General features: G+C 58.6%; 4 protein-coding genes across 4 annotated transcripts, besides 8 other annotated features; all 4 read right to left on the bottom strand.

Moving 5' to 3' along the window:
* Positions 1-25: 25 nt before the first annotated feature.
* Positions 26-68: a microsatellite.
* Positions 69-80: 12 nt separating this feature from the next.
* Positions 81-133: a microsatellite.
* Positions 134-520: 387 nt separating this feature from the next.
* Positions 521-554: a microsatellite.
* Positions 555-574: 20 nt separating this feature from the next.
* Positions 575-2,584, bottom strand: TraAM80_09104 (uncharacterized protein; the record flags this gene model as incomplete). Its single annotated transcript, XM_029385808.1, has 1 exon — positions 575-2,584. One exon carries the CDS (start codon positions 2,582-2,584, stop codon positions 575-577), a length of 2,010 nt encoding a protein of 669 aa, XP_029234336.1.
* A 99-nt stretch (positions 2,585-2,683) lies between these two features.
* Positions 2,684-2,724: a microsatellite.
* A 123-nt stretch (positions 2,725-2,847) lies between these two features.
* TraAM80_09103 (40S ribosomal protein S24e) lies at positions 2,848-4,146 on the bottom strand (the record flags this gene model as incomplete). The annotated part of the gene is made up of 1 exon (XM_029385807.1): positions 2,848-4,146. The coding sequence occupies one exon, from the start codon at positions 4,144-4,146 to the stop codon at positions 2,848-2,850; it is 1,299 nt and encodes a 432-aa protein (XP_029234335.1).
* Positions 4,147-4,245: 99 nt separating this feature from the next.
* Positions 4,246-4,316: a sequence feature (GA-rich).
* Positions 4,317-4,573: 257 nt separating this feature from the next.
* Positions 4,574-6,196, bottom strand: TraAM80_09102 (uncharacterized protein; the record flags this gene model as incomplete). Its single annotated transcript, XM_029385806.1, has 1 exon — positions 4,574-6,196. One exon carries the CDS (start codon positions 6,194-6,196, stop codon positions 4,574-4,576), a length of 1,623 nt encoding a protein of 540 aa, XP_029234334.1.
* Positions 6,197-6,234: 38 nt separating this feature from the next.
* Positions 6,235-6,259: a microsatellite.
* Positions 6,260-6,364: 105 nt separating this feature from the next.
* Positions 6,365-6,398: a microsatellite.
* Positions 6,399-6,741: 343 nt separating this feature from the next.
* TraAM80_09101 (ATP-dependent RNA helicase DHX8) lies at positions 6,742-9,924 on the bottom strand (the record flags this gene model as incomplete). Its single annotated transcript, XM_029385805.1, has 1 exon — positions 6,742-9,924. One exon carries the CDS (start codon positions 9,922-9,924, stop codon positions 6,742-6,744), a length of 3,183 nt encoding a protein of 1,060 aa, XP_029234333.1.
* Positions 9,925-10,004: 80 nt separating this feature from the next.
* Positions 10,005-10,033: a microsatellite.
* Between the last annotated feature and the right edge of the window lie 146 nt (positions 10,034-10,179).

Here is a 10,179-nt window from a genome sequence, read left to right as displayed (position 1 = left end):
TACGTTTCTTCCTAAACGACTGCACTGTGTGTGTGTGTGTGTGTGTGTGTGTGTGTGTGTGTGTGTGTATGCATATTTAAACCAAACACCAAAATCAAAACACGCACACGCACATGCAAACCAACAACAAACAATGAAGGAAAAGGGAGAAAAAACCCGAAGTGTCACAAAAACAGGCAGAAAAAAAAAAAGTCTGTTGGTAAACCCACCGGCGTCTCCACCGACGGCTTTTTTTTTTCTCTCTCGTCCAGCCCGCCACTTTTGTGCACACACATACACTCTGTCTCTCATCATTGTTACTAGGTCCCTGCGTCCGCAAGCCAGCCACCCCAGCCGTGTCTTGGTGAGAAGCATATCTAAGCACATCAGTGAGAGAAAAAAAGAGGAAGGAGCATTTTCAAAACGAGCCACTCACTCAGACACACAGTCCGGCACTGGTGCCGCCACCACCACCCACTCAGAAGCACTGCGGCCAGCAGTCAGCCGTGGCACATTGATAGAGGCCTATCCCCCTTTAGTCTATTATATATATATATATATATAGATGTATAGATGTGTGTGTGGGACCATCTGGCTAGATTTGACACTGAAGTGCTACCTCGTAGTCATGCTGAAGTGCATCCATGTCAGATGGAATGACAGTCATGCTGTTCTTTAACTGGATCAGGTAGTTCGCCACTTGTGTGGGCTCCGTCGTCAGCATCATGAGACGCTGGACTTCGGTGAGCTGATCAGGCCGCAGCTGCTCCGCAAGCTCGTTTTCAAGCAGCATATGCATCACCATGGCGACATCCTGGCCGTGGTACAAGCGCTCCCCTCTTCGACCACCGCTGACGTCGTCCACCATGGGAATAGTGCGGCCGGCGTTACGGTCAACAAACATGCTGAAGTCCACAAGTCTCTCCCAGTGCACAGGCACCAGTAGAGTCAGCGGCAACTCCGCCGCGGTGTTACCGTGCCGAATAGCTAAAAAAATGCAATTTAACCCGCGTAAATCACCGTGAATTGTGCGCTTTACCACAAGGTCCGAAAGCATCCGCAGGAGAAGCTTGACGCAAGTGGGGAAGGAGCGAGCGGACAAGGGCACCGTGGAGAGCGGCACCGCAACGTATCCCAACGGCATGGTGATGACCGTCAAGCCGCCATCGCCGTAGCGATAGCCCGTCACACTCACAAAGGGGGCGGCGAGTGACAAACCAAGCGCTGCACGATAAGACTCATTTTCGCCCTGTTGTACCGCATGCACGCTCCAGCGATACAGCAGGACTTGTGGCGCGTCGTCGGACGCCTGTTCTGCACGGGCCTCATACACATCGGAGGAGGCATGATAACGGTAGACGCAGTAGCGGTATTCACCCAGCGTCACTGTTGTGCCGGGAATCAGCTGTGGCGTCACTCCCGCGATGCTTCTGAAGTCCCCGGCGCAGCAAGCGGCCTCCAAGTTGGCAGCAACGAGGGGAGCCACGAGGGCGGCTGAAATTGTCTCGTTCTGCGCACCGTACACCTGGCGCGAGATTGGGTTGGTGTGTTCGATGGTGCGACGCATAGCCACCGTCGCTCGGCCGGGAGGGAGGAAAAGCTGCTTGGTTGTGCGCTGCTCAGAGGGGCGCGTCGTGGTAAACCGCAGTAGATCCGTCCTTATCGTCGTGTCGAGTGTCGCTCTTATCACGCAAAGACTGTCGCCAACTGTTTCTCCCTCCCTGTTGCCTTCCCCCTCCTGCCCCTCCTCCTCTATCATCACCACCTCTTCCATACCGCCGTCGTCAGCAAGGCGCGGTGGAGATGCCGTGTTGCTGCGCCGCGAGGGCGGTAGCTGCAGCGCAGCAACATCCCCCACTGGCTGCTGCGAGCTGACTGTGGCCGTACCACCCACGCAACCCTGTGTCGCGAAGGCGGGGCGAGAAACGTTGGAAGCAACCTCAGCCTGCTGATGCTGCAAAGACTCTGGAGGGTTTGTGCCGTGTTGTGGGAGCAGCCCCTCGGCGGCATTTAGCCCGCTGTCGCGATAAATAGAAAACGTGGATCTCCGCGCATCACGGGAACTCGTGAAAAAGGAACCGGTGCCTCTCGGCGACAACGCCGTCGCGCTGGAGAACCGGCAGGAGGAAGCAGATACATCGGTGAGATCATTGACATCCCTTTCACCACCATCGACAGAGTCGATGTGCGCCAGTGCCGGTGGCACAAACGAGGTCGGGCGGTACGCTCCGCCCTTGTCGTGCTGCGGCCGCGGCTTCGCGGTTTCCTCTGCGGGGTCGTCGTCCAGCGGGATCTCGGCGCTGAGCCGCACCCCAGACTGCCGCGTCCCACCGCCGCCCTGCTGCACGCGACGGATCTCTTGCTGCACCTCCGCCTCCAGAATCTGGTACAGCACAGAGAGCTCGCGCCCAAAGCGGTCATACACCGGGTACTTTGTGCAGAACTCCACGTTGGGGTCCCGCGAGCTCAACAGACGACACCCGTCGCCCTGCCTCGAAAAGGAGAGGCCAGAAGCGGTGTCGCCCTCGCTCACGTACTCTTGCAGCGTCATCCGTCGGATATGTGTCCGGTCAAAACCGTAAACAGCCTCATATGGCGAGCGCATCCCGCGCACAGAGACCCCTCTGCTTCCTCTCCTCTCCGACCGCTGTCGACGGCCACACGCAGGTGCACGCTTCTCCCGCACACGCACGCAAAGAAAGCAAAAAATAAAAATAAAAAATAGATGAGATATACAAATAAGAAGCAAAGTTGAAGGTGTGATGTGACCCATACAACAGCAGCAGCAAGCGCCTCCCACGCCAAAAGAGCACCTTGAGGAAATCGCAACGCAACAACAAGAACACAAAAGAAAAAGCGCACGCATCATCAACCCCTTGGCGGAGCGCTGTGCTTCAGCACAGTCACACGGATCAGCTCACGGCACTCCGAGTACGAGAGCCACTCCTCGTGAATGCTCCGCAAAGCGCGCGTGATATCTCTCGCAGTGGACATACCCAGGCGCGCCGTCTCATCAGCATTGGTGGTTACATCCGCATGGCTGCCACCCGAAACTGAGATCCACAATACCGCTCTTGCGTCCCACAGCGTGACAGCCGCGCCCGCCGCCTCCTCGTCAGAGGCCAGTACCAGGCTACTCTCCTTGCCGTCCGCGCCGAGTCCGAGGGACGACGCCACCATCGCGCGTCGCAAAGAAAAGAGGTGTGCCACCATCGGGCACAGCAGGCACATGACGTGCGCCGGAGACACCACGACGTGGGAAAAATTTGTGATCGGTGCAACGTCGTTCGTGCGTGATGTGGAGGGGGACGCTGAACGCCGCGGAAGGAGCAATTTCCCGGCACGGTCGTGTGCAGAGGGGGCAAACAGCAGCGCGAAAACCTTCAGCAGCCGCAACATGCGTGGAACATGTGTGGAGACGTAGCTGCCCGGGGCGCTGTGGACCAGCATGGCGCCACGAAGGACCACCAACAGGTGCCGCAGGTACCGCGACACCTCGCCCGATAGCATCACAGTGTCAACGAGGTCGTCGCCGTCGGGCGAGAGCATCACCTCCAGCATGTGGCGCTTGTTCACCACGTTCGAGCTCTGCGTGTCAGACGACTGAATCACGGCAGCACTCTCCATGGCAAGGGCCGACATGTACGTTGATAGCGAAAACGCTTCAAGAACGTACTCGGGCAGCGCCGCAGCGTACGCTCGCGCGTCACAGAAGGCAACAATGCGCAGCGAGGGCACCCGCTTCACGGTGTTCCCCACCCGAAGAAGGCCAAAGACTAACACGTCCATCAACGCCGACAGCACTTGCGGAGAGGCAGCGTATAACTCCCGTAGGCACACCACCGTTACTTGCCGGTGATCCTCCGCGAACCCGAGAGGCACAGACGCCATGGACGCCGATTCTGCCCGCATAAGAAACCCACAAAACGCCTCCCGTCGAGTTCGCTCCGTGATGCGGAGCTCCAAGTACGTGGGCCCTTTTGGCATGGAGGTGACGGTGCTGTTGCTCACGCCGTCGTGCATCACGAGAAGGTGCGCCGATGGGACGCAGCAGCAAATGGAGACGAGTACATACAGCTGCCGGCACTCACACAGTACCGGGTGATGGGTGGCAGGCCACTGCCGCGAGAGCGGGTCGGGAAAGCACTGATTGATAGTAAGCCGCATAAAGCAATACAAATATGCAGATGTGCGTGTGACCAGTAGAGAAGGCAGACCTAACCGTGCAATGCACCGTCGTGTGTTCCTCCCTCCCGTCTACACAAATTCCTCTACCGTCGCTTCCTTTTTTTTTTTGCTTTCCCCCCTCCCTCCCTCCCTCCCTTCCTTCCTTCCTTGCGGTTCGGTCGGCACCTCTCCACAGCTTCAGCCAGCGAGTGAAGAAGAATGCATGTATGCATGCGTACACACAGATAGATAGAAAAAGAAAAAGAAAAGAGCCAGGGAGTGCACGGTCCTAGCCCCAACAGTGGGACACACACACACGTACCTTCAGATGTGTGGCGCTAAGACAAGAGGGGAAACAACCAAAAAAAAAAAAATGGTACAAAGACAGTGATCGCTGCTTCTGCAGCGGTGGACGTGTTGCGCCAATCTACAACTCATCTGCAGGCTCAACCGGCGGCTCTGGCGCGGCAAGCTGCCCGTCCAACTCACCCTCTCGCTCAACAGCTTCGTATGAACGGCGTCTACGACGACGATGATGCCGGTTGCGATGATTGTGGGGGCCACGCTGCAACGCCTCCTGCGCCGCCTCTACGCCCTCGCGGCCCATTGCCTCAGCGTCGTCTGCCGTGCGTCGCGCCCCCGGCACCGCGGACAACGCTTCCTCCTCTCCCTCCTCCTCCTCCTCCTCCTTCTCATTCACCTTCTCCTCCTCCTCCTCCTCCTGCTCCTCCTGCACCCTGCCGCCCTCCACGTCGCGGCGGTGGCGGTGGCGCCTCTTCTGCGTTCGGTGCTTCTGTGCACCCCCTGGCTGTGGCGGCCACTCCGCCAACTCCCCACCGTCATCAGCGTCAGCAACGTCGTAGTCGCTGGTGTCGTACTCGCTCCAGAACTGCACCTCAAAGTCAGGGTCGTCGAGGATCTCGTCAAACTTGTCCCCGTCGCCAATGCGGACGGTGTCGTTGTTAGCCGGCGAGAACCCGGCCGCGCCGAACAACCGATCCGCGTCGTCCGGGGGCGGTGGGGGCGGTGCGGTGTGTCGCCGCCAGAAGAGACCGCTCTCCTCCAGGTCCGACGCGTGCCCAAAGTGGGTGCGCAGCTGCTCAAACTGCTCCTCCTTCATCTGCGCGGAGAAACGCTGCCGCATTTCCTCCACCTGGGCCTCGTACTCAGCCTCCGTCATGAGTGCGTAGATGCAGGCAATGCGTACTTTTTCGCCGCGCGAAAGCGCCTCATGGGCCTCATTCAAAATTGCGTCACGCGCCTTCGTGTGAATGCGAAGGGCCGGCTTATTCGTTCCACATCTCACCCCGCGCTTCTCCCAAGGAACCGTGGCCTCCGAGAAAAGCACAACCTCGCGGCTGTACGACCTCCAGGTGAGCACGGTGGCTGCCAAACAGTAGATGCAAAGATTGATCAGTGCGGCAGCGAGGGCCCACTCGATAGGGGTTGAAAAGGTGTTGTAGTTGTCGTACTCGGATTGCAGCAGCAGCGCCGGGTCTCGCGACCTCGCCTGCTCCGCGCAGGCCACGACTGCATCCGTGTAGAAGTTTCGCACTGGGCGCGTGACAAACACCATCACGATGAGCACAACGCAGTAGAGAACGGAAAGGACGCACAAGATGTGGTAAAATGGCACATGTACGCCACAAATTCGCAGGTGGCGGACCCCCGCCGAGTAGTTCGCCAGACTCAGCGCACTGTTTAAGATTGCCAAAAACTGAACCACAAGAATCGCAATGACGTACTGCGCCATCACCATCAGGGGCACAGGCAGGGAGTTGCTGTTCACGCTTAGCGTGCTGGAGATGCCACCGATTTTAATCTCCGCACTGTAGTTGCAGTGGTCGGTCGCGGTCTGCAGCCCCAAGTCCAGGGTTACCCTGCTTCGGGTGAAGTAGCCAGGAAGGCTGCTCTCCAACCGCACGCAGAACTCCGCCATCAGCACGACAAAGCAGACGACATGAACAATGTTGCAAAACTGGTAGAGTCTCTTGAACAGCCGCTCCCCCGTGCGCCGCGGGTAGACGGCGGAGGGAAACACAAAAAGCATCACGTGCGAAAGACGCAAACAAATACGTGCGTATCGCTCTACTACTACACTATTTCTACTACTCTTGTCGTTTTCCTGTTGGAGAGGTTCCCGTCTCAGCGGCGACTTCGCTGCAGATGAGTGCCACTTCCTCTTCCTCGTCATCGTGAGTGGATCACACAGTGAGGGAGAAAAGAACAAAGAAAGAAAGAAAGAAAGAGAGCCCCCAGTACAGACAGAAGGCGCGATGCGTCCACCACGGCGTCTGGAAGGTCCCCCTCCGGCATGGGCCCGCAACGCCGCAGCTGTAACGGGGCAGCAGAGAAAACGATGAAAAAATAATAAAAGAAATGGAAGATAATCACCTCGGTGGCGAGTCGTCGAGGCAGCCGTGTGATGCGCACCACATGGAGGCGCGCCCCATCACCATCGTGTGTGTGTGTGCCCCCTCACCCCCACCCAGCCACTCTCACGTGATCAACGCGCAACTCCCGCCGCAGGCCTATTATAGTTTTAGGGCAACCAAACACCTCCGTGGTGAGTAAAAAGGAAAAAAAAAAAGCGTATCACTTTCGGCGACGTTGCTTTGAGATCCTCCACGAGCTCCCACTTTCCCAGGCGCGCAAGATTGGGTTGAGACGCTCCGCCCGCTGCTCCTTAGTCAACTGCCCTTTTCGCGGCCTGCTGTAGAAGGCCGGGGCGAGCTCAACCAGCCACTGAGGCTCAATCACCAGCAGCTCCCGCATGTACTCCCGATTCGTCAACTGCAGCTCGTTGTACAAAACGTACTTCGGCGGTGCATCCCGCAGGCATGACGATGGATGCACGTACACCTCACGCCGCTCCGCCAGTGTGGCATATGCCACATCTGTGATACGCTTGGCCGCATTAAAAAAATGACCGGCGGTGATTGCTCGCCGCACCTCGGTGAGTGCGTCGTCGTTGTGGTGCGGAATCGACGCATGACGCTTGCGTAGCATATCGCTTAACTGTTCCCGTGTGTCACGGGCCTCCACCAGTATCCGGTGTTTTAGGAAGTTGCGCTTGCACCACTCCTCATTCAGGCCATTTGCCACCCACGCGTCGTACACGGCGAGCAGCGTAATCTGATCTCCCTCAGGTTGGTGAAACTGCCGCTTCGCCGCGTCAGCCGCCTCGTGCTGGTCGCGTGGTCGGTAGAACACCCCACGCTTCTGCACAGAAAGCATCGAGACTATTGTCAGCACGGGCTCGCAGCATCCCATGTCTACAGCCGTCAGCAGCGTCTTGCTCTGTGAGGGATCAATAGGGAGTTGTGCCATGCGACCACCCAGGGGTGTGAGTAATCCATCGTCATCGAGAGCTTCAAGGTAGCGCAGCTTCTGCAGCGCTGACACAAGCGTCTCTTGCGGTGGTGGATCCATTAAGTCAAGTGCAAAGAGATCATTAATGCCCATGGCCTTCAATTGCAACACCACGTTAAACAAATTGGACCGCTGAATGTCTGGCACGGTGGCAGGCTCCATGTCCATCTGGAACTGTGGCTCGGTGTACATGCGGAAGCACTTCCCGGGACCAATGCGCCCCGCACGCCCGGCCCGCTGCTGTGCCTGCGCCTGTGAAATGGGTACGATCTTCAGCTGTTCCACGCCTGTTTTGGGGTCAAAGACGTTCTGCTTACAGAAGCCACTGTCCACCACAAAGTACAGGTTGCTAATGGTGATGGAAGTCTCCGCCACGTTGGTGGCCAGCACAACCTTCCGGCAGCGCGGGGGTGTGGCCTCAAAGACGCGGGACTGCACCTCCTGCGGCAGCGAGGCGGTAAGAGGCAGCACAAGCATGTCTGGCACCGGCCTATCGCTGAGCTCATGCATCTTATCCATCCAGCGAAAAAGTCGCTCGCCGCCCAGCTCAATCTCCTCCTGCCCCGTCAGAAACACCAAGACGTCACCCGGTGGTTCCTCTAGGTGCAGCTTCATCACGGTCCGGAGGGCGCAGTCAAGGTAGTCCTCGGTCGGCTCTCGGAGGAAGTTCACCTCCACAGGGAAGGTGCGGCCCTCAATGAAGAAGACGTCCGCGACGTTGAAGTAGTTGCAGAACTTCTCTCGCTCGAGCGTGGCGGAGGTAACGATCACCTTCAGCGTTGGCCGCCTGTGTGTCGCATTGCGGACTATGGCAAACAGCAAATCCGTGTTCACTGACCGCTCGTGTGCCTCGTCGAGGATGATGACGCTGTAGCGCTGAAAGGTGTCGTCAAGGAGGGCCTCCCGCAGCAGCATGCCATCCGTCATGTACTTAATCTTTGTCAGCGAGGAGGTGACGTCGCGAAAGCGGACGGTGTAGCCCACCTCCTCACCCAGGCGGCAGCCGTACTCCTCCGCCACACGAATGGCAAGCGTCTCCGCCGCCACACGTCGGGGCTGTGTGCAGCATATAACCCCATACTTATTGTAGCCGTGCTCTGCGAGATACTGCGGGATCTGAGTCGTCTTGCCGCTGCCGGTTTCCCCCACCAACACCGTCACGTTGTGGCCATCCACGTGCTGGAGAATCCGATCACGATAGGCAAAAATGGGCAGCGACTCACGCTGCTCCGTAAGACTCTGCGAGGTAAACGTGGGGCCAAAGCGGGGTTTCTCGCCAAAACTGTGCTTCATCCACGGCGGCAGTCGCGAAGGTAAATCTCGCGCGGAGCGAAATCCACCCGCAAGATCCTCCGGCCGCTCCAGCAGCTCGTGGTTGAGGAGGTCGCTGCCGCCGTTGTACCGGTCATCGGCTCTGGCCTCCCCGTCCCCCTCGTCCTCCCCCCAAGCCCCATCGTGGGCGCCCCTGTTGTGGGGCGCAAAGCCGTCATCCATGCCGCCGCGCGTCTGCTCCGTCAACCGCTGCAGGCGCCTCTCTTTTGCCCGGAGAATCTGTCTGTCCTTGTTGCGCAACTGTTGCGACATGGCCGCACGCTTCATGCTATTTGTTTCTATTTCATCGGCGTTTGCCTGCTGTACGGCCCGTCGCGCGATAATCGCCTCCCGCTGCGCTGGGGTACTCGCCCGCATCAGCTGCTCCGATGGCAGAAGGGCACGGTAGTTGACGGGGCGGTGACGTACCAACCCGCGCAGAAACGGCGCCTCCTCCTCGTTCAGCTCCACCTGCTCCACCTCCTCCTCGTCGGTGCGCAGCTGGAGCAGCTCCGACTCGTCAAGAAGGCCGGTGCGCACCAGCTGCGCCAGCTGCATCTTCTCCTCTGCCCGCACCTTCATCGCCGCTCGACGCTCCGCAGGGTCAGTCGTGAGGCTCGCAAGCGTCCGCCGTCCTTCCCCGACCCGCTGCGCCGCCGCATCCTCCTCCTGCTGCAACAAGTTACGCCGCAGCGCCGCCTCTGCCTCGTTCCGCTCCTTCTCCGCAATCGCGAGAGCACCAGCCTCGAGGCACTTAGGCCAGTCGACACCCCGCAGGTTCGTCTGCATAATCCGCACCAGACCCCGCAGCTGTTCCAATGGAATGGCGGGTTCATCCTCCTCGGCACCGTTAATGGCGGTATTGAGCGCCACGAGAAGCGCCTCTTCCCCGCCCTCGGTGTCGCCGCTGCCGCTGCTCTCGCGCAAAAAGAGTGCCACCAACTCCTCTACATCGTCGTAGTACCCCTCCGCCTGCTCCACGCTCTCCGGACGCCCAAGCAGGTGCTCCAACTGGCGGTACAACTCGTTCTTAATGTATATCAGCTGCATCTGCTGCAGCAGGGACTGATCCTCCTGCATCTTGGGCCCGCCCATGGCGTCACCTCCCCGCCTCCCCCGCACAAAACCTCTAACCCCCTACTGACACCAACAAGCGCAGCACACAAAAGAGGAGCAAAAATAAAAAAAGGAAAACAAAAAAAAACGACAATCCCGCGGGGGTTGCGCCGTAGGAAGGAAAACAATAGCGGCAGCAGCAGAAGACAAAAGTGGGGGGAGGGGGCGAGTAAAGGGGAATGAGGAAGGGGGGTGCAACACCTGACAGCATTCAGTCGGAGAAACAAGAAAAAA

This window comes from Trypanosoma rangeli (assembly GCF_003719475.1).
Source record: "Trypanosoma rangeli strain AM80 chromosome Unknown Tra_15.4_contig_00515, whole genome shotgun sequence".
Lineage (NCBI taxonomy): Eukaryota > Euglenozoa > Kinetoplastea > Trypanosomatida > Trypanosomatidae > Trypanosoma > Trypanosoma rangeli.
This window is presented reverse-complemented; position numbering and strand designations above follow the sequence as displayed.